The sequence below is a fragment of the Larimichthys crocea genome, chromosome VIII (assembly GCF_000972845.2).
Source record: "Larimichthys crocea isolate SSNF chromosome VIII, L_crocea_2.0, whole genome shotgun sequence".
Lineage (NCBI taxonomy): Eukaryota > Metazoa > Chordata > Actinopteri > Sciaenidae > Larimichthys > Larimichthys crocea.
Window position 1 is genome coordinate 31,317,765 of NC_040018.1, and position 23,586 is coordinate 31,341,350.

The 23,586-nt window shown below is 46.0% G+C and overlaps 1 protein-coding gene across 4 annotated transcripts in view; it reads left to right on the forward strand.

Annotated features, from left to right (window-relative positions):
• The window catches only part of LOC104934957 (hyaluronan and proteoglycan link protein 1), a 24,532-nt gene extending 1,712 nt beyond the window's left edge, over positions 1-22,820 (forward strand). The window contains exons 1-6 of one of the 4 annotated variants that reach the window (XM_027281734.1): positions 1,858-1,918; positions 15,845-15,981; positions 17,359-17,522; positions 18,292-18,490; positions 18,812-19,114; positions 19,565-22,819. In XM_027281734.1, coding sequence (XP_027137535.1) covers positions 15,876-15,981; positions 17,359-17,522; positions 18,292-18,490; positions 18,812-19,114; positions 19,565-19,854 — 1,062 coding nt within the window. In that variant the 5' untranslated portion in view covers positions 1,858-1,918; positions 15,845-15,875 and the 3' untranslated portion in view covers positions 19,855-22,819. Of the gene's footprint in view, positions 1-1,857; positions 1,919-15,203; positions 15,299-15,392; positions 15,529-15,844; positions 15,982-17,358; positions 17,523-18,291; positions 18,491-18,811; positions 19,115-19,564 lie in introns of those variants that run through there. The other 3 variants (XM_027281736.1, XM_027281735.1, XM_027281733.1) reach the window with 3 other exon arrangements.
• The last annotated feature ends 766 nt before the right edge of the window (positions 22,821-23,586 follow it).

Consider the following 23,586-nt stretch of genomic DNA (forward strand, 5'->3'; position numbering starts at 1 on the left):
GTGTCCAGTCTAAGCAGTGAACACGTGCAGACATGCGCATATCCTCTTGCACGCTAGGGACACGTCCCCATTCAGCTCAGCCTCTCACTCACAGACATGTTCTATGTACATCCAGAGACTACGTCCAAGTTTTAGACAGTCTGCGGGGACGTCTCAGAGACTACGTCCAGGTTTAGACGTCTGCGGGGACGTCACGAGACTACGTCCAGGTTTTAGACAGTCGGCGGGGACGTCACGGAGACTACGTCCAGGTTTTAGACAGTCCTTTGGGGACGTCAAGAGAACTCGTCCAGGTTTTAGACAGTCTGCGGGGACGTCACAGAGACAACGTCCAGGTTTTAGAGACAGTCTGTGGACATCAGGAGACTAGTCCAGGTTTAGACAGTCTGCGGGGACATCACAGAGACTAGTCCAGGTTTAGACATCTGCGGCGGGGAACGTCTCCAGAGACTAGTCCAGGTTTTAGACAGTCTGCGGGGACGTCACAGAGACTAACGTCCAGGTTTTAGACAGTCTGCGGGACGCACGGAGACTACGTCCAGGTTTAGACAGTCTGTGGGGACGTCACGGAGACTACGTCCAGGTTTTTAGACATCTGCGGGACGCACAGAGACTACTGCCAGGTTTAAGACAGTCTGTGGACATCACGGAGACTACGTCCAGGTTTAGACAGTCTGCGGGACGTCCAGAGACTTCTCCAGGTTAGCAGTCGGCGGGGACGTCACGAGACTACGTCCAGGTTTTAGACAGTCTGTGGGGACGATCACGGAGACTACGTCCAGGTTTTAGACAGTCTGGGGACGTCACAGAGACTACGTCCAGGTTTTAGACAGTCTGCGGGGACATCACGGAGACTACGTCCAGGTTTTAGACAGTCTGCGGGGACGTCACAGAGACTACGTCCAGGTTTTGACAGTCTGTCGGGGACGTCACAGAGACTACGTCCGGGTTTTAGACAGTCTGTAGGACGTCACGGAGACTACGTCCAGGTTTTAGACGTCTGTAGGACGTCCGGAGACTACGTCCAGGTTTTAGACAGTCTGTGCGGGGACATCACAGAGACACGTCCAGGTTTTAGACAGTCTGTGGGGAGGTCACGAGAGACATCTCAAGGTTTTTAGACATCTGCGAGACGTCACAGAGACTACGTCCAGGTTTTAGACAGTCGGGGGGAGACGCACAGAGAATACGTCCAGGTTTTAGACTCTGGGTGCGGTCACAGAGACGATCGACCAGGTTTTAGACAGTCTGCGGGAACGTCACAGAGACATACGTCCAGGTTTTAGAAGTCTGTAGGACGTCACAGACACTACGTCCAGTTTAGACAGTCTGTAGACGTCACGGAGACTACGTCCAGGTTTTAGACAGTTTGTGGACGTTGCGGAGACTACGTCCAGGTTTTATAGACTAGTCTTTGATCCTGTCCTCCAGATTGAAGCCGTCCTCAGACTAGATCAGCGGCTCGAACTCTCTAAATCAAGTTTTGTCATCACATTGGAGTAACAGGGGCTGGGTCTTTCCTCTGAGACCAAAACAACAAACCTCAGACTGCGGTCCGGTTCAGGTTCTCTGGGTCTCCTGCAGTGATGTCTCCGTGTCTCGTCTCTGTGTGTTCGGACCAACACGTGGAGATAAAGCTGCAGTTTAACCTGAGTGCGTCAGCGCGCGCAGACTCCTCTCTATCCCTGCGCGTAAAAACAACACACACACACTCACACACACACAACACACACACACACACACACACACACACACACACACACACACACACCACAGGAGGAGTGTGCGCCGCTCTCTTTAGTGGACTCAGCAGAGAAGCATCCACACCGCCGGGCTCCTCTCACCTTCACACGTGCGTAATTTATCTGCGCCTCGTTCCCGCATCTGACCGCAAAGCTCCGCACAGGCACCGACACAGGTACCGTCTCTGTCTCTGGTTCTGTTAACCGTTTGAACACGGTCTCGTCTTGTGTTACAGGAATAACGCAACACACTGTGTGTCTGCTGTGTTGTTGTGTGATGCTGATGTGACAGCAGATATGATTCAGTGTTTAATGAGAAATGAGACAAACTGTGAAAGTCAGATTTAAAATCAGGTTTTCTCTGGTCACACAAACATGAAGCTCAGACTAATTTCTAATGCACACTGAGGGGACGCTCCAAGAACAGTTGGTTCTGTTAAAAGTTCTTTTGCGAGAACTTTAGTTTCCTTTTAAAAAGTTTCTTTGGAGAACTCCTGACTGGTTCTTTAAGTCGCCCTTCAAAACAAAGGCACAGTGTGAGCCCTCAGTGTGAAGTCATGTGGATGGAACTATGTTGTTGACATATTGTTGCGTTGCCATTTGTGAAAATCTACAACAGCTTCATCAGCAATGTGATGAAATTTATATAAAGTAGTAATAACTTTATTAAAGTAAAATTAAAGGGCCACCCGAGAAATTATGGAGGCCACGAAAAAAGTATTTCAAGTATTTTAATTCAGATGATTACATTCTGCAGCTTCACCCTGGAAAAAAAGGTCCAAGTCGGGCGATACCATAGGGGAACCTTTTACCTATTGTCTCTTCAAAGCTGGACCAGTTATCTTTTATTCTTCAAAGCACCAAAAGTGCTGCGATTGAGACTCAAAGAACTTCTTTTTGCATTCAGTTCCCCAAAGAACCTTAAAAGGCAAAGAAAGGTTTCCTCAGGATAAAAAGGTTCTTCAAGGAACCTTGTACCTTGTAAAATTAGAAACTTCTGGGACATTTCCTTCCCAGAGGTTAGTGTTAATAGTATTTATTAGACATTGGGGAAAGTTCTCCAAAGAACTTTAAACAGCAAAAAAAAAAGGTTCTCCAGAGAACTTATCAAGAACCAGTTTTTCTGAGAGTGTCTATTTACACTACGTTCTGGGTAGAACGTGATGAAAATGAGAACTTTGTTTCTGGTTCCTTGTAGAACTAAAAAATGTTCTCCAATGGCATCACCATGAAGAACCACTTCAGGTTCTAACTCAAACTTTGTAGAGGAACCAGTGAAGATTCATGGAAACATAAATGAGCCTACACCAGTCCACACACTTTACATCAGAGGTCACGTTGTTTTTACCCTGGTCGGGTTTGAGGTCTGGTGACCGTCAGAACTTCAGACGGTTCTGCTGTTCCTCGGTCCACAGTTAGGTTCACAGTCCTGCCGGAAAAACTTGTTAATACAGTTCAATTTTATTCATACATACTTTTCCCCCCGGACAGCACAGGGAGCTTTAGTTCACTTCAAACTGCTGATATGTTTATTTAACGTTCATCAGGTCGTCTGAATGTTAAGTTAGCTAAAGTTAGCAAAAGGCTAGCTAACTAAGCTATATCAATCATTAGCAGGCTAGCTACTTCTGATAGCTAATGTTAGCAAAAGGCTAGCTAACTAATCTATGTCAATCATTAGCAGGCTAGCTACTTCTGATAGCTAATGTTAGCAAAAGGCTAGCTAACTAATCTATGTTAATCATTAGCAGGCTAGTTAGCAAAAGGCTAGCTAACTAAGCTATATCAATCATTAGCAGGCTAGCTACTTCTGATAGCTAATGTTAGCAAAAGGCTAGCTAACTAATCTATATCAATCATTAGCAGGCTAGCTACTTCTGATAGCTAATGTTAGCAAAAGGCTAGCTAACTAAGCTATGTTAATCATTAGCAGGCTAGTTACTTCTGATAGCTAATGTTAGCCAATTAGCTAGTTAGTTAGCTATTGGTTGATGTAGCTTAGGTTAGCTTCAAACTGAGTTCCGAGTCTCCCGAAGAAAAAGTGAAACTGTTCCTTTAAGCGTTCTGATTAAAACCAGTCGGTGAATTTGTGAAATTCTTGAACACGTTTCGTCTGTGATTGATTGACTTTACATCGCGCTCGACCCGCTCGCCGCCGCCTGTCATATTTGTGACGGTTATCATAGTTGCGGTCGACCATTATTGTGCAGCGAGTGATTTAGAGCCGAGGAGCATCGAGGGGACAACCCCGCTCTGTGCTGGCTGAGACTCGGCGGCTCCACCCTGACCCCCACCCATTACCCCTGCACCCACCCTGCACACACACACACTGTGGCCTGCAGTGTCAACCCTTTAAATGAAAAGGGGGTGTATTCTGTGCACACACACACACACACACACACATGTACAGCTAATCTGATCAGGAAACAACAGGGTGAATGTGTGTGTGTGTGTGTGTGTGTGTGTGTGTGTGTGTGTGTTGTGTGCAGGCATACGTGAGTTCAGATGTTAATTAGGTGGAGGTTTGTGTATTTGTGAATCGTGAATAGACGTTTCTGTCGCGTTGAGTAATGTGTTTGCCGTCGACCGGCTGGAGCTTGAAAGGAAATGTAACCCTAAATAGTCTGTGTGTGTGTGTGTGTGTGTGTGTGTGTGTGTGTGTGTTCAGCACTGTTTGTGTTTGTGTAGCTTCTTGAGGGCACATCTTCTGTTTAGCACAAGTATAAATGAACTTTTATTTAAGGTGGTTAAAAACATGAAGCGACAAACGAAGCCACAGAATATTTTCAGATGTTTGGAGGCGAGCGGAGAGAGACGCCTCGTCTGTGGCGAAGGTTTACGTGAACGCGAGGCGAGGCGGTCAGGTTTTTCTGAACAGGACGTTCATTCGCCTTCGCGTCTCCGTTAAGGCCGACCGCTCGCTCAAAACAAACTAGTTTGTTTCCTGTAAGAACGAAGCTCGCGGCCTCATGTCCTTTTGGTTCGATGACAGCATAAAGAATGGACAGCACGTCCACAGGTTAACACTATGAGTGGATAAGTTATTTATAGCTTATCAAATGAGCTGCTAACGTATCGTCCAGCTCCAGTTCTGGCACGACACTGGCTCCACTCCCTGACCCAGGCCTGTAAACCTCCTCTTCTTCTTCTTCTTCTTCCCGCTGGTCCAAAACACCTGAGGTACAAACACTAACACTCCCCCGGTGCTCTGAGCTCACAGTACACGCAGCCTGGCTAACAAACTGAGCTAACATGAGCTAATAGTAGCTAACAAACTGAGCTAACAGCAGCTAACAAACTGAGCTAACATGAGCTAACAGCAGCTAACGAACTGAGCTAACAGCAGCTAACAAACTGATCTAAGATGAGCTAATAGTAGCTAACAAACTGAGCTAACGGCAGCTAACAAACTGAGCTAAGATGAGCTAACAGCAGCTAACAGACTGAGCTAACATTAGCAAACATCAGCTAACAGACTGAGCTAACATTAGCAAACATCAGCTAACAGACTGAGCTAACATTAGCAAACGGCAGCTAACGAACTGAGCTAACATTAACTCGCAGCAGCTAACGAACTGAGCTAACATGAGCTAACGGCAGCTAACAAACTGAGCTAACATTAGCAAACATCAGCTAACAGACTGAGCTAACATTACCAAACAGCAGCTAACAGACTGAGCTAACATTAGCAAACGGCAGCTAACAAACTGAGCTAACATTAACTCACAGCAGCTAACGAACTGAGCTAACATTAGCAAACAGCAGCTAACAGACTGAGCTAACATTAGCAAACGGCAGCTAACGAACTGAGCTAACATGAGCTAACGGCAGCTAACGAACTGAGCTAACATGCGCTAACATCAGCTAACAGACTGAGCTAACATGAGCTAACAGCAGCTAACAGACTGAGCTAACATTAGCTAACAGCAGCTACTGTCCAATAGATTTTTCATTATTATATTTTCACATCTAGTTGAACAAACTACATTTTTCTGTAGTTCATCTCATTTGACAGGAAATGAGCTGTAACCCTGAAGCTCGAGTATTAACCTGTATACTTTCATTCATAACACTCGGCTGTGACCGCGGCTGAACTCTGACCTTTGGCTCTCAGCTGCCCTGCCCCCCTCAGCTGCTTTTATACCCCTCTTTGACAAACAGGGGTATAAAGACGACGGCAGCCCACAGACACAGCTTCTTAAAGCACAACAACACATTAACTTTGAACTGTACGGTGTCCCTCAGGGTCAACCCGGGCGGTTAACCGAGGCGGGAGAGCCGACCGGCCAGTCGTAAATTAGCCTCTCACAGTGGGAGGGACGGGGTGAGGAGAGAGGCGGAGGGTCAAATGTGAGGGTGGAGATTATCACCTCCTTAAAGTGTCGTTACTTCAGCCTTTCTCCGTCCTTTAGTTCCTTTTAGCGACACTTTATATTTCTTTCTGCCTCATGTGGCAGTTTTTACTCGACTGCCTTCCTGTCACCTTCAAAATAAGATAAAACAATGATGAGCAGGAAGTCAGACGCGTTAAATATCAAACCAGTGATTCACCTTTTGTCTGGTGAGCTGCTCCCATAGACTGCATGGACAGATGGACGCAGTAGTGATCGGGGTTGGTACGATAGTATCGAGGCCCCCATTCGCTCAATCACGAGCAGGGTAGATGTAGCTCCACCCGGAGCAGCTGCTCTAACTTTGATGCATCAGTTTTATGACCACCTTAACGTCTCCGTCACGTCGTTACACAGCTGTGACGCTGTTTTTGGTCCCGCGACTTCAAACTCCACCCCTGAGTGTTCCAGACTTTGTTAACTTGCTCAGATTTGGTCATTTTTCTGGTTTTCTGGTTTCTGCGATTGATTTTAAGTTGAACTAACGTTGATTTTTTCTGTCTTCATTGAAATAACTTCTATTATTTCAGGGTGCAAACCTGAAGAAGATCAGCGTTACACTTAAATGTTGAGCAACGTTGATTCAGTGAAAGTTGCGTTGATGCATTAACATTGATTCAATGTCCGTCAAAGACAGAACAGCCGTGCAGACCGCGGTTTGAATCACTTGACTATACAGGCTGCGACTATCTTCAGCTGCAGCACCTGGTGAACTTTGGTGTTTGCACCAAACGTTGGAGATGACGGAGCGCTCTTTGGGTTTAATGGTTTCAGTGTCGGCGCGTGGAGAGCGGGTGGAGATCTGCATCCGATGTGTTTCTTTGAAAGCCTCCTGATTGGATGTTAGACCCGTTAAGCTTCACTCCTGCTGCCTCCACCGGGCCACCAAACGGACCTACTGTGCTCCACACTGAGGACTCTTTGTGGCCGCCGCGGTGGTGTGACGGTGACGTGCTGGTAGGTAGGCAGTGGACCGGTTTGAACCCACCACTTTAACCGCAGAGGAAAACATACTGACTGAGCTATTTGTGCGTCCTGTAAAATACCCCACCCATCACTTCCTACCCCACCCACGAACAAATAAGCTCTCACAAGTGTCGGTGTTTGGCCAGGTCGACTTTTCCAGAGCAGGTTTTGTTTCACAGCTGCTCAAACGTGTTGCGTCAGGGTTCCCGCTCTCGTGCAGAGATGCTGAATATAGCATCGCTCCTGGAAAAGATCAGCGAGAGGAGGAAATACCTGCAAAATGAAGTCAGTGTGTGTTTGGAGGGTGGAGGTTTCCATGTTTTTGAAGTGTGACGTAGAACTTCTGTTCTATTTTTAACTCAGAAAAGTGGCGGTTGTTTGACGCGGTGAGGCGTCGTCTTATCTGCTCGGTGTCAGCTGGTGACCTGAAATGTTCTCCAGAGCTCTGAGCGGTGACGGCGGCGGCCTCGGGTGGAGATAGCAGCCCTGCTATCACCTCTGTGTTTATCTGTAACTCACGTCCACCATCTGTCCATCCGTCCTCCAGAATCTGTCCAACACACACACAAAGTCATGTTTTCAGCATCTTCAGGTATAATGTGCCTGTTGCTGTGTTCACTGTTAGACTGGACACTGCCGGTTCAGAGGTTCTGTCGCCGTGTTCACTGTTAGACTGGACACTGCTGGTTCAGAGGTTCTGTTGCTGTGTTCACTGTTAGACTAGACACTGCCCTTTCAGAGGTTCCGTCGCCGTGTTCACTGTTAGACTGGACACTGCTGGTTCAGAGGTTCTGTTGCTGTGTTCGCTGTTAGACTGGACACTGCTGGTTCAGAGGTTCTGTCGCTGTGTTCACTGTTAGACTGGACACTGCCGGTTTGGAGCTAGTGCTAATGTAGCTAACTGCTAACATTAGTTAATGTCATGGACCTCGCTAGTTTCTGGAAAAGGCTAACATAGCTAAAGTAGAGGTAGAGCTAATGTAGCTCACAGAAATATAATACGCAGCTTGACATCATGTTCTTTGTCTTTTTCAACGTAAGTCAGTGTTACCGTCAGAAGAGACAGGCTTGTAATGGACTCCATATGTTTATCCGACCCCTGAGAGCCGCTGTGGCCCCCTTACATCACATAAACACAGTCTGAGGGGGCCCTCCTGGGTTTTTAGGTCCCCCAACAGTCGAGTGATATTAGACTGAAGAAAACAGCCCACACGAAGATGAAGCTCCACAGGGACAAACCAGCCACTCAGTCTGTTGTTACAATGAACGACATTTGAAACTCAATGAAACAGAGCAAACTAAAAGCAGCCCAGGGAGAAATACTCACAACATGGGGACTTATGGAGCCAGCCTCACTTCTGGAGCCAGGCTCAAGTGGACGTTAGAGGAACTGCAGTTGAGGTGAGGCGCTGAAGTAAACAGAACTTTCAAGATGATTGTTTGGCAGATGTCCGTCTGATTAACTTACCCAAGCTTCTCTATTGGAACCAACCAAGCGTTTATGCAGAACAATTTGACACCTCCACGTCGTGAAGAAGGTGGATGCTTCCTCCACCTGGCTCCTTACAGTCTCAGATAAAGTTTCACCCAGTCACCAGATTTATGGAGCCACTTACTTCACACCCCGACACAGCCAGCACTGAACTGTAACACGGTCCTGAGCTGGATCATCGATCATGCAGCGTGTCTCTGTGAAATAATCACGCAGTAATAATTTAAACTTTGAAATGAACTTGAAGTCATGAACATGTTGTACTGTCCTCAGACCATCTCGGATCAGGTATCTCCAACAGCTGCACACATCTTCTCAGTCTTCAATCATCTGTCCTCTCTCTCTGTAAGCGTCCCCTCGGGTCTCCATCAAACTTTAAGACCTTCACAGTCCGCTTAGTTCTCCGACTGAACGAGGTTCGAGTGGACGCTTCCATCATAAAGACCAGTGTCCAGACCAGGAGGTGAAGAACCCGGCGTGGAAACCAGAACTCATGGAGACTGCTAGCTGTAACCACTGTGCTGACGTAGACTTCTGAGGTACAGATGGAAATATAGGAAAATATTGGAAATATATGGAAATATTGGAAATACATTGAAATATATGGAAATATATGGAGATATTGGAAATATATGGAAAGTATTGGAAATATTTGGGAATATATGGAAATATTGTAAATATATGGAAATATAGGAAATATATGGAGATATTGGAAATGTATGGAAATATTAGAATCGTGAAAATATATGGAAATATAGGAAATATATGGAAATACATTGAAATATATGGAAATATATGGAGATATTGGAAATATATGGAAATATTGTAAATGTATGGAAATATAGGAAATACATTGAAATATATGGAAATATTAGAAACATATGAAAATATATGGAAATATTGCACTTGAATTTTTCAGCATTTTTTTTTTCAAATCCAGATGATTAAAACCAAAGAATAAATGATGACGTGTTAACTACGCTGCAGTATATGAGGTCATTAAAGGGCGAGTCTGCAGGATTTAGTGGCGTGTAGCTCCTGACTGCAACACCCTCGCTTCACTCTTTACTTCCTAGCGTGAAGGAGGAACCACGGTGACCACGAGTAGTCCTGTAAATGTGACACACTGAACCTTTAACATCAGCTCACACAGTAAAGCATCAGTAAGTCTAAGTTGTTGTAGAAGATCTGAGCTCCTGACTGCTGGCTTCAGTTTGTATGATGGATGAGCTGAGCATGAGGAGTTGGAGTAAGTGTGAGGACATGAGTGTGCAGAGCAGATGTTCACGTGTTCACTGGGAGACATCTGTAAAGCCTCTGACGGTTTCTCTGCTCGTCAATCCTCTCTTTGTTTTCCATCTGAAAGAAGCTTCTCTGTGTCAGCTGTTCCACAAACTGAATCATGTGGCAGCATCTTTATGTTTGAACGTTAAAGTTCAGTGTTTGGTATCGTATCAGAGGTCTGATCTGGGACCAGGCCAGGCTGCTGCAGGTGGCGTGGTGGCGTGTCGTAGGTGTGTGTTCTTGGCACTGATTGGCTCTCTAAGAAAAACAACAGAGCAGGTGTGACTCTTTACAGGAACAGCCGAGACATTTTAAAGAAGAAGTGCCAGCAGATTCATGCATCACATCACAACAACACTTATTACATCAGGATGGATTCCAAGGAGGTGTGACAGCGTCTGCAACATGACAGAACACCTGAGACTGGAAGAGGAAGAGGACCAGCTGTTTGTCTGAGCAATCAGCAGGAAGTGCAGTCCTGCTTACTTCCTCTTCCTTTCCTGTAAAAACAGTCAGATAGGGACGTCCAGGTTTTAGACAGTCTGCGGGGACGTCACGGAGACTATGTCCAGTCTGTCTTGACTTTTGAGTCGTCCAATAAACGGTAAAGCTGTAAAAACATTTCCCTCAATGCAACTCTAAGCGCTGTCTCAGTGGAGATAACCTGATGACGGCAGGTTTTTCTTCTCAGACTTAACGAAACTTTTAATGGAAGACGAATAAACAAAGTGTCCAAACATGGACTGGAAACCTGAGTGAGTCACGTCTTTGTTTCTTTAACTCGAGAGCTTTGTTCTCTCCTCGTAACTGTCAAAGTGCGACGTTCAAAGACTTGATCCTCCAACATGTTGGAGAGCAGTTGCATCATTACAAAGCCATGGAGACTGTGGAGGACAAAGAGCGCCCAAAATAAAGAAGTCATATAAATGTAAACAAACGTTGTTTTGGTGCATTTCATTTTGATTTTGGCAGTTGTCGTCCTCCATATAAAAGTTGCCTTTCTGGTAAATAGAGTACAGAAATTTAGACCAAGCATCAACCGCTGAAAAAAACTGCAGTTCCTCTAACATCCACCTGAGGCTGGCTCCAGAAGTGAGCCAGTCTCCATAAGTCCCCATGTCCAAATGTCCAACTTCACAGCAGAAATAAACATGTTTACAGCCTGGTACAAAAAACAGTTTTGGTCTCTGTAGCTAATTTCCCCGTTCATGACAACTGTACTGAGGGTGAATTTATATACAACTCACCTGTTCACATTATATTAAGGCTTAAAGTTATGCAGGATTAAGAGCGTGGATGCTGATATTTGTCTTCTTTGTGTCACTTTAACTTTGACGATGGCAGATTTTGTTGTAACCGGTCCAATGAGCGCCTGGCGCCGCTAACGTGGCTAAAAGAAACGGACCGATTTCTCCAAAGTTAAAACAGAGTTTGCCAGAAAATTGTCATCATAGAACTATTTCTTCTATTTGATGTTTATTTACACTTTTAGCTGCCAAATGCTCTCTCTCTCACACACACACACACACTGCTGGTCTTTCAAAATAAAGCTCCCTCACCACAGAGTGTGTATGAGTGCATGTGTTTGTTTTGGCGTGCTGCGGCCCCTCGCTTGGCATCTCAGTGACTCCCAACAATCAGGGACTGGGAGGAGACCCACTCTGGGACAAAACACTGCTTCAGATCCAATCAGTGAGTCTGATCTCATCCCAGATCAGGAACTTGTTTGTTTCAGTCAGTGTTCAAGTATTTACTCTGATTACATTACTGATGATCAAAAACTAGCAAGTCGACAACTTTGCTAACAGCCAAACATGAGCAGACATAGCAGCCAGCTAATATTACATCGTCCTCTTCGCTCTCTTCTCCTCTGCCATTATGTCCATAGAGGCTGCTGAGTATGCTTACATTGCCCGCTCGCCCAGCTCCGGTTCTGGCACAACACCAGCACAGTGGTACACACACTAACACTCCCCCGGTGCTCACAGTCTGAGCTAACAAACTGAGCTAACATGAGCTAACAGCAGCTAACAAACTGAGCTAACATGAGCTAACAGCAGCTAACAAACTGAACTAACAGCAGCTAACAAACTGAGCTAACATGAGCTAACAGCAGCTAACAAACTGAGCTAACAGCAGCTAACAAACTGAGCTAACATGAGCTAACAGCAGCTAACAAACTGAGCTAACAGCAGCTAACAAACTGAGCTAACATGAGCTAACAGCAGCTAACAAACTGAGCTAACATGAGCTAACAAACAGAGCTAACAAACTGAGCTAACAGCAGCTAACAGACTGAGCTAACACGAGCTAACAGACTGAGCTAACATGAGCTAACAGCAGCTAACAGACTGAGCTAACATGAGCTAACAGCAGCTACAGCTGTCAGCAGTTTACTTCACTGTCCATCATAAACTCTGTAAATCACAGAGAGTTGAGGCGGAGCAGCCGGAGGACATCAGAGGGAAAACCAGAAAACATTTCCTCCATAAAATATGATCCAGTTTCACCAGAATCAGTGAAATAGTTGCTGCTGTGTGACTTAGTGCCGTAAAGCGTTACGTACTTCTCCCGACCCGGAGCCCAAAGTTACATAGTGTGAGAACAGACGTACGAATGACAGAGACACCGTTCACCTGATCACAGGTCAGAGTGGATGTGTACGTCGTCAGTCCAGTATAACTAACCATGATAACTTCTGCGGGTCATGAGAGCGTCACGTGTTCTCTGCAGACACAAACTGTCCTCAAACCTGAGAGGAACCATCAACATGATGTCTGAGGACAAACACACACACACACACACACACACACACACACACACCTGGCCTATAAAGCCTTGGCCTTGTTTACCCTCCACACAGGTGAATGGGGAATGTGTGTGTGTGTGTGTGTGTGTGTGTGATGATGTCTCAGCCATGTGTAAGTTCTCTGTCATAAACAGCTGAAGGTGGAGGAAGTATATTTGTATTAGAAACTGTTCATTTTTACAGTAAAACACTGTAATATTTCATAGCAAAGCCTTTATTTTATACAACATTTTCATTTTTTAGAATAAAACACCAACTTTGAACGTGAAATCAAAATGTTTACGGTAAAAAACTGTAATATACTTTATAAAACGGTCAGTAAAGGATATCTGTCCTGTTGATTTCACGTGTTTTGGCGTTTAATTCCATCTTTCACTGTATAAATACATTTTTCCATCTGTTAATTCCATCTTTCACTGTATAAATACATTTTTCCATCTGTTTTATAAGTAACACTATAAAATTACAGTAAAATTCGGAAACCACAGCTGACAGATTTTTACTGTAATCAACAACACTAACATCCTTTTACCGTAATATTGGGAAAAGTTACACCGTAACTTTTTACCCTGTGTATTACGGTAAATTTACAGCTGCCAGTTTTGTGTTTTTATAGTGGAGCCTGTTGGAGCCTGAGCCTCCACCCTCTCCGCCCTCGCTGCATCATCTCTGCTGCTGCAGAGTCCTCTCAGCTCTCGCCTCTCTTCTCATTTCACACATCACCTGCTCGCCTCGTCCTGCAGACTCAAAGTTAAAAAAAAGGACATGTCTCCACCCATCCATCCACCCCCTCCACCCCCCTCGTCCTGTCCCGGTATACGTAATGATTATTTTCAGGCAGGGAGGGGTAATAAGTGATGTGTGTGTAACTGGCACAGTGTGTGTGTGTGTGTGTGTGTGTGTGTGTGTGCTGCAGAGTTATTCTGCTGACTGCAGGAGCTCCACCTGGCAGAGGGGGCCGGCGCATCAGCAGTTTGGGATGGAGTGAATGAAGATAAGGGTGGAGGGGAATCAATCCAAATGACACACACACACACACACACACACACACAAAGAAACACTACGGAAGCTCAAAGCTGCAAAATGAAAATTAGAGCTGAAAACAATCAGGAGCATCAATGAATAATATCACTATGTAACGAGTAACTAGTCAGTTTGTTAGCTGCTGTTAGCTCATGTTAGCTGAGTTTGTTAGCTGCTGTTAGCTAATGTTAGCCTAGTTTGTTAGCTGCTGTTAGCTCATGTTAGCTGAGTTTGTTAGCCGCTGTTAGCTAATGTTAGCCTAGTTTGTTAGCTGCTGTTAGCTCATGTTAGCTGAGTTTGTTAGCCGCTGTTAGCTAATGTTAGCCTAGTTTGTTAGCTGCTGTTAGCTCATGTTAGCTGAGTTTGTTAGCCGCTGTTAGCTAATGTTAGCTGAGTTTGTTAGCTGCTGTTAGCTCATGTTAGCTGAGTTTGTTAGCTGCTGTTAGCTCATGTTAACTGAGTTTGTTAGCTGCTGTTAGCTTATGTTAGCTGAGTTTGTTAGCTGCTGTTAGCTCATGTTAGCTGAGTTTGTTAACTGCTGTTAGCTTATGTTAGCCTAGTTTGTTAGCTGCTGTTAGCTGAGTTTGTTAACTGCTGTTAGCTCATGTTAGCTGAGTTTGTTAGCTGCTGTTAACTAATGTCAGCTGAGTTTGTTAGCTGCTGTTAGCTCATGTTAGCTGAGTTTGTTAGCCGCTGTTAGCTAATGTTAGCTAGGGTTTGTTAGCCGCTGTTAGCTCATGTTAGCTGAGTTTGTTAGCTGCTGTTAGCTCATGTTAGCTCAGTTTGTTAGCTGCTGTTAGCTGAGTTTGTTAGCTGTTGTTAGCTCATGTTAGCCTAGTTTGTTAGCTGCTGTTAGCTCATGTTAGCTGAGTTTGTTAGCCGCTGTTAGCTCATTTTTTGGAATAAAACACCAACTTTGAACGTGAAATCAAAATGTTTACAGTAAAAAACTGTAATATACTTTATAAAACGGTCAGAAAAGGATGTTAGTCCTGTTGATTTCATGTGTAAGGTTGGCGTTTAATTCCATCTTTCACTGTATAAATACATTTTTCCATCTAAAAGAAACCGTTTTATAAGTTACACTTTAAAATTACAGTAAAATTTAGAAACCACAGCTGACTGTTAACTAATGTTAGCTGAGTCTGTTAGCTGCTGTTAGCTCATGTTAGCTCAGTTTGTTAGCTGCTGTTAGCTCATGTTAGCTGAGTTTGTTAGCTGGGCTGGGGCAAATGCTGACAGGGAGTAGAGCCGGTGTCGTGCCAGAATTGGAGCTAGACAATGTAACCGGGCTCAGCAGCCTCTATGGACATGATGGCAGAGGAGAAGAGAGTGAAGAGGACGCTGACGGAGGAAGCTAAGAAGAGAAGAGGAGAGAGTGAGCGAGCAAGAAGCCGCCGGACAAGAGTAAATGTGGGACTGACTTTTAGTGGTTGGTGAGAGCTTGGTGAAATAAAAGGCTGAAAGACAGACGCCGAGCTGGGCTGACTGCTGCTGGACTAGTCAGTGATATCAGCTGCTGCTGCTGCATCGTTTCACTTCCATAAAAACTGTGAAAAGTGGAAGTGAAACGGTGAATCCCTTTTTTGGGGTGAGTGTGTAGAGGATGGGCTGCAGAGTGTGTGTGTGTGTGTGTGAGAGTGTGTGTGTGTGAGTGTGTGTGTGTGAGTGAATGAAGCCTGGTGTGGTGGTGTTGGTGGTGTTGGTGGGGGTGGCGCTGCACCGTGTCCACAGTCTCCCTCTGAAGTTGTGGACTGTCAGTGTCACCGGGACATGCAGCTGCCTCACTCTGCTGAATGACAAGGGAATATTTACTGCACAGTACGTAGCACCCTCTCCACCTTCTCCACCCTCTCCACCCTCACATCCATGCCTGTGCTCTCGTGTCGACCTCTGCGGCGTGAAGCTTGAGGACGGTTTGGCGGGCGACCTTTTTGCGATCGGCTTCTCTGATTCCGACACAGCGTCTGAGAACTTCAGCACGAGGATCATCTTGAGTTTGTGCTTTCCGTCTGCAGTGACGGAGGATGCAGCCTCTTGGAGGGTGGTGCAGTGCAGATAGGAGCCCTGAGCTGCATGACTTCCCCCTCTCTCTATGTGTTTAGCTTCACTCTAATGTCTCTGTGTGTCTCCGCAGTGATCAGACCTCCAGTTTTCGGCGCGTGAAGATGATTCCTGTGCTGATCTGTGCTTTGCTTTCACTGAGCGTGGCCGACAGTGACTTGGACACTCTGTATCCGGAGCTGGAGCACTCCAGGACCATCTATGTGACAGGTGAGTGTCAGAGAACCGGAGCCGGCGTCCTTCTCTGAGTTTCGTTCACGACACTCACGCCTCTGCAGCGTCGTCTGTTTCCTCACTGTCAGCTGATAGCGCTGCTATGTGTGGGCGGTCAGATTAGAGTTATCTCGTCAGGTGAGGAAAGTTTGTTCGAACACGTCGAACCATCAGGATTCATCTCAGAGTTAGCCGTGCACACACACTTTAATGAGCTAAGCAACACGTGAGCATCACTAATGAGTCTAATGAGGCGGAGGTCGCCGCTTTCCTGGTTTCTATTGGTTGGGATGCTTTCCTTTTGACCTTTGACCCCAGAAAGATTAGAGACATTCGAGTCACTTTGAGTAATGTGTAATAAGCTGCTGTTAGCTCATGTTAGCTCAGTTTGTTAGCTGCTGTTAGCTCATGTTAGCTCAGTGTGTTAATAAGTTGCTGTTAGCTCATGTTAGCTCCGTTTGTTAGCTGCTGTTAGCTCAGTTTGTAAGCCGCTGTTAGCTCCGTTTGTTAGCTGCTGTTAGCTTAGTGTGTTAATAAGCTGCTGTTAGCTCATGTTAGCTGCTGTTAGCTCCGTTTGTTAGCTGCTGTTAGCTGATGTTAGCTCTGTTTGTTAGCTGCTGTTAGCCAATGTTAGCTCAGTTTGTTAGCCACTGTTAGCTCATGTTAGCTCAGTTTGTTAGCCACTGTTAGCTCATGTTAGCTCAGTTTGTTAGTTGTTGTTAGCTCATGTTAGCTCAGTCTGTGAGCTGCTGTTAGCTCAGTCTGTGAGCTGCTGTTAGCTCAGTTTGTTAGCCACTGTTAGCTCATGTTAGCTCAGTTTGTTAGTTGTTGTTAGCTCATATTAGCTCAGTCTGTGAGCTGCTGTTAGCTCAGTTTGTTAGCTGCTGTTAGCAAATGTTAGCTCAGCTCTCATACGTGTTGGTTCTTCTATTAAAGGTTCAGACCTGATTATTCTGATAAATGTGAAAACTCCATATTTAATAAACACGTGACGGACTGAAACACTTTGTTAGTCGGGTAAAGCTCATTTGTTCGACGTGTCTCAGTAAAACACAAAGTTCATTTTTATTTTTGTCGTTTGAAGATGAAAACAGACAACGCGTAACAACTCTTTTAACAGGTAACTAAGTGATTTGAATCCAGATTTCATAATTTGACACGATACAGCAATAAAAATGAAAAATCATTGTCAATATGATTTTATGAAGCGTTACAGTACCGAGCTGATTTACAGACTGTGATGGAAAGATACTCGATGCTAGGTGCTACTCAGCTGAGCCCGGTAAAATACTGAACAGAACCAGAGTTTACGTTCAGACGTTCAGGTGATTTGTTCATTACGTTGTTTTCTGTTTTTGTGTCGCTGTGTTTCAGAGAACGGCCCTCGACTGTCGGTGTCGGCAGAACAGTTGAAGGTGGTGTCGAGGCGAGGCGGAAACGCTACTTTACCATGCAAGATCCAAAGGGACCAATCACTGGCACCGAATCGCAAGATGAGGATCAAGTGGACCAAGCTGACCTCAGACTACCTGAAAGAGGTCAACATTCATTTCATTTCAACTATAGATTGCACCATCCGTGCCAACCAGCAACACTCTGATAACTGGGTCCACGTTTTTTGGGGATTTCGTGCTGCGATCTGGTCAAACCAGAGTTTGCACGTCACCAAACGTAAACACAAAAACAAGGCCGACCGTCACAAAGGGTACCCACATTAAACTCTCAGCAGTACAACGTGGCAATGGCCCGTTATTTTCAACAGTATCGTGAACAAAGCACGACGTACATCAGGTTGAAATATGGGACGACTAGTTAAAGGCAGCATGCCGGACAACAACAATCGAAACACAGTCCTGACTTGGAAACACACAAACAACCGAGTAGGTCTATCAGGTGTATTTAAACAGGTAGCTTGTAGACTAGACTGTAGTAGGTTAATGGCATCAGTGCATCGGTGATGCAAGGTGGTAATTAGTAGCGAATCATTCGCTGTGATGGTTCCACCTTTGGGAGTGATTTGGGGTTCAGTATGTCGCCCAAGAACACAAGAAGAAGAAGAAGGGGTCGAACATCTGATTAGTGGACGACCCGCTTTACCTCCGGAGCCACGATAGCTCCGCGGACTGAACCCCAGCTTCGGCCCTCCAGATCCAGCAGCAAGCACGGCACAAAGAAGTCCATCCAGACATGCGTACACGTTAAGGCCGACTGTAGAAGTCCAAAACATTAACATACAGTGTCGTGTTTTCATGCTTCTGCACTGATCAACATGTTTTTGGTCCTAAACTCTTCTCCGTCTTCTTCCAGGTGGACGTTTTTGTCGCCATGGATTATCACAAAAGGAGTTACGGCAGTTTCCACGGACGCGTCCACCTCCAAGGCTCCTCCCCGATGGACGCCTCCCTGGTCATCACAGAAATCACCCTGGAGGATTACGGGAGATACAAATGTGAAGTTATCGACGGGCTAGAAGACGGAACGGTGGTAGTGTCTCTCGACCTGGAAGGTAAAAATCAGCTGACTCTTTACAAAGTCTGTTAAATGAGGCTGCAGTCAGGCTAAATTTAACAGCGTGAGCAGCGACCGCCTCGGGGAAAGTCGCGTAAGCATCGTGTACGTCAGTGTCAGAGCAGCCAGAGGTGTCAGCCTTTACTGCCTGAAGCCAAGAGCGCTGGCCCGGCCTGACGGGGAAGCAGCTGTGCTTACACAGCGAGACGTGCTTTCGTTCGTTAGGTTAAATAACGGGGATCGAACACAAAGCCCAGAGGAGAGATCCTCCATCTGTCTCCTAACTGCAGGTCATCTGTTTCCCCACCTCTCCGTGCAGGCGTCGTCTTCCCCTACTTCCCCCGCCTGGGTCGCTACAACCTGAATTTCTACGACGGCGAGCGGGCGTGTCGGGACCAGGACGCCATCGTGGCGTCCTTTGATCAGCTGTATGAGGCGTGGCGAGGAAAGCTGGACTGGTGCAACGCCGGATGGCTGAGCGACGGCACGGTCCAGTATCCCATCACCACCCCGAGAGAACCCTGCGGAGGGAAGAACACGGTGCCGGGCGTCCGCAACTATGGACTGAGAGACAAGGACAAGAACCACTACGACGTGTTCTGCTTCACCTCACACTACAAAGGTGTGTGTGTGTGTGTGTGTGTGTGTGTGTGTGTGTGTGTGTTTGACAAGCAGTGGTGGAGGAAATTAAAGTGTGTGTTACAACCTGGGGTCAGTGCCGGACACGGAACCAAACAGAACCTCTGGTCCGGCCTAACAGGGAATACAGTCGCCTACCAAGGTGGTTTCAGTTAGCTACACGGCTAACCGAGCTAACCACAGTTAGCGGCTCACTACTTAGCAATTTCTACATATTAGCAGTTAGCTACATTAGCACTAGCTAAATGTACAACATTAGCTTATATTAGCAGTTAGCTACATTAGCACTAGCTAACCAAACCAACTGGATTAGCCGTAATTAGCCGTGATTAGCCGTGAGCTACTTTAGCATTAGGCTAAAGCTATCCCTGAAGAATACCTGAAAATACTGAAAACAGAGATATAATGTAGCATCTTCACGTCCTCTTCCCAGGTCGGTTCTACTACCTGATCCACCCCTCTAAGTTGACCTACGACGAGGCGGTGAGGGCGTGCCAGAAAGACGGCGCCCAGATCGCCAAAGTCGGCCAGATGTACGCCGCCTGGAAGCTGCACGGCTACGACCGCTGCGATGCCGGCTGGTTGGCCGACGGCAGCGTCCGTTATCCCATCTCCCGCCCGCGCCGGCGCTGCAGCCCCACGGAGGCCGCCGTGAGGTTCCACGGCTTCCCCGACAAGAAGCACAAGCTGTACGGAGTGTACTGCTTCAAGGGCCACAACTGAGCTGCAAACAACACACACACACACACACATCAGCATGCACACACACACACACACACACACAAACACACACTGGTGAACACACTAGTGGCGGGACAAAGACACACAGGAAGTCTGAACAAACACATTCAAACTGTGACGCTTTATTTGTTGGAAACCTTGAGACGAGTCATGTTGTTGCTTTGTAATCTGGGACCTGACACTCGACACGAGCGAGCGTTTACACATATTTAAGGTTCATGTAATTTAATCAGTGAGGGTGGGTGAGGGTGGGTGAGGGGTGGAGGACATCACAGCTACACCCATACACGTCATACAAACAAGAAACCGTCTGAACCGAGGACAGCTCCCGCGAGGTTCGGTACGGACACTTCAAATCTCGATTTTGTTCAAGAACCTGAAGCGACGGCGACGACGCCACGAAACACGCAAAGAAAAATAAATCCTGTGATAACTCGTCAGGTAGGAAACACAAGCCTAGCACAACTAAACCGATCTTTGCTGTCCACACTAAACAAGGTGCTACGACTGGTACTTTGTACTTCATCATACCGTCCAGTATTTTATGTTTTTATACGAATGTGTTGGACCAAACATCATCGAGTCATCGCCAAAAAAAATGAACAAGGAACCCAACTGTTAGCATTGTTTATGTTTTATAAGTATGTAGGATGTTATTATCTAGAAATGTATTTCTGTTTTTGATATACTGTAGAAATATTTACATTTTCTTTTGTCTTTGGCCAAACTATCCGAGTCTCTTTGGTTTACATGAAACGTGACATGACAGTGGAACAAAATACAAAAATCCACAAGTACTAAATAAGAGAAAATTACATTTTTTTTGCACTGAACACGTAGAAGACGCCTACAGGAGGACAAGAGGCAAACATTAGCTCGCCTTACGCAGCAATAGAAAATGCCCGGCTGCAGACGTTTGGCTTCAGAGCATGACTTCGCTTCTACGAGATCTGCACACGATATCTATCCCGCGCCTTGATAAACTGCTATTTTTGATACAAATACTGTAGTTTCTTAAAGTCGAACGAGTTAGCTCCGCCAACCTGTTTGGTTTCCCTACGCAAACCTTTCCAAGTTATGTGATGACGTCCAACAAACCGACATTTAAAGTCGGGCTCATTGAGCGTGTGTGAATCATTACGATCTGCTTTGACTACATATCAAAGAAGGCCGACGCCTTTGGCCTCATGGACAGAAAGGGAACTTTCGATTCGACCGCAGGACCCAAACAGCCGACGTACTGACAGTACCGACGATAGCTGTGAGCTATTTAGAAACAGACACATGGACATCTAAAATTTGGTCCAAATTCTGTCTAAAGAGACAAAACCAAGCTGATGAAACGGAGACTAAAGCGTCGAGACTGAAGCTAAACCGTAATCTGTGACGACGACTATGACGAAAACACCTTTTTGTGTTTTTCCAGCCAGCAACAGACGCGTTTCTGTTCAAGTCATCTTCTGAGCGAAGTCCAAACCTCGTCGCTGTACGTTAGGAAGCTGTTTCAAGCTACGAGATTTGTGCAAAGGCTGAAACATTTCCAGCATCACTTCCAAGTTTTCAATCGATGCATCTTTTCACAGACTTTACTGTAAGACTGTAAGATGTTACAGACGTTAGATGAACGAACTCCAAACTCAACAGAAGCTTTAGTCGTTTCTCCTGCAGTCGCTCGATTTGTGATTTTTGTTTTTTGGCTGAAGTTGAAACATCTCGTCACATCTCGTCACATCTCGTCACATCTCCTTTAACCTCCATGACAACTCGATGAAACTGAGACTAAAGCTTCGAGACTAAATTTAGACCAAAATCTGTGACGTGACAAAAACGCCTTTGACGTAACGTGGTCCGTGCTGAGCTGAGGTTTTCCTGGCAGCGTCCGGCTTCATATCTGAGCTCCGAGGCACGGATCGGACCCGGCGGGCCTGCAGAACCAGACAGAAATACAATACATGCAAAATACCAATGATTCCTGCGTGGAGGCACCGAGGGCTTCTTCCATGTAAGGGTATCAGAGTAAACGGTGCACATTGATCGAGTGTAAGCTCACCGTGCACGGCACCAGCTGGCACCGGACGCCGGTTTAGGTCATCCACTCGGGCCTGGTGCTGCGTTAGCTTTGCTTGGCTCCACTTATCACCGAAGAACTGCTGGACAGACTCATGAGAACAACTTTCAGCAACGACTCGACTAACGTGGGAAATAAAATGTTGATTTTACAGAACAGCAGCTGTGAAGTTTCTTTTAATTTGTCTTATTTTCAGTCGTTGTAAACGTTTCTGCAGTTTGTAAAAGGAATAGTTTGACACGTCGGGAAGCTTCACATAAATACGGATTAAAGAAACAATGTTTAACGGGACGATTGTCCGTTAAAGCGACAGTTAGCAGCAGGTTAGCTCTGAAGCTGACGTGTGGGTTAAACTAACGAGACGTTGATCAGCGAGCTTTAGAGGTGCTAACTTTGGATAGGCTAACTGAAGCTAACGTAACGTACGGAGCTTCTCGTCTCACGTCAAACTGTTCCTTCAAAGATCTGAACAAACTTTAAATCTTTTATTTTCTGTATAATCCGACCAACGTTTGCTCTTCGTTGATCTCTGCAGCGTACGAGGAAACTTTAGGGACCCAAAAATAAATCAGTACATAAACCACGAGTCTGCCTCCGTGTCTTCACACAGGGCTCATGGAGTTCACCTCTTATCGCAAACACGTCATGACGACTGATGAGCGGACGCACAAAGAAAAACAAAAGTTGTGCCGGCCGGAGGCGACAGCTGTTGGTCGGAGGCTGCCAGGTGTAGTTCCTCTGTGATGGAGTAATGCTGAAACACCGAGGCCATTCATGGTTACAAATGTGAAAGTTTATCTTTTTTCACGCAACTACTCATATTGTGTATCAAAACCAAGCGGCAACCTCCGTGGCTGCAGTTCCTCTAACATCCACTTGAGGCTGGCTCCAGAAGTGAGTCAGTCTCCATAAGTCCCCATGTCCAAATGTCCAACTTCACAGCAGAAATAAACATGTTTACAGCCTGGTACAAAAAACAGTTTTGGTCTCTGTAGCTAATTTCCCCGTTCATGACAACTGTACTGAGGGTGAATTTATATACAACTCACCTGTTCACATAATAAAATATTAAATATGTATGTTAGCCGTCCTGTCTTTCCCGCCTCTTCACTAATCTTAAAATCACCAAAGACTAAAACCTGGACGTAGTCTCCGTGACGTCCCCGCAGACTGTCTAAAACCTGGACGCAGTCTCTGTGACGTCCTCGCAGACTGTCTAAAACCTGGACGTAGTCTCCGTGACGTCCCCGCAGACTGTCTAAAACCTGGACGTAGTCTCCGTGACGTCCCCGCAGGCTGTCTAAAACCTGGACGTAGTCTCCGTGACGTCCCCGCAGGCGTCTAAAACTGGACGTAGTCTCCGTGACGTCCCCGCAGACGTCTAAAACCTGGACGTAGTCTCCGTGACGTCCCCGCAGACTGTCTAAAACCTGGACGTAGTCTCCGTGACGTCCCGCGGACTGTCTAAAACCTGGACGTAGTCTCCGTGACGTCCCCGCGGACTGTCTAAAACCTGGACGTAGTCTCCGTGACGTCCCCGCAGACTGTCTAAAACCTGGACGTAGTCTCCGTGACATCCCCGCAGACTGTCTAAAACCTGGACGTAGTCTCCGTGACGTCCCCGCAGACTGTCTAAAACCTGGACG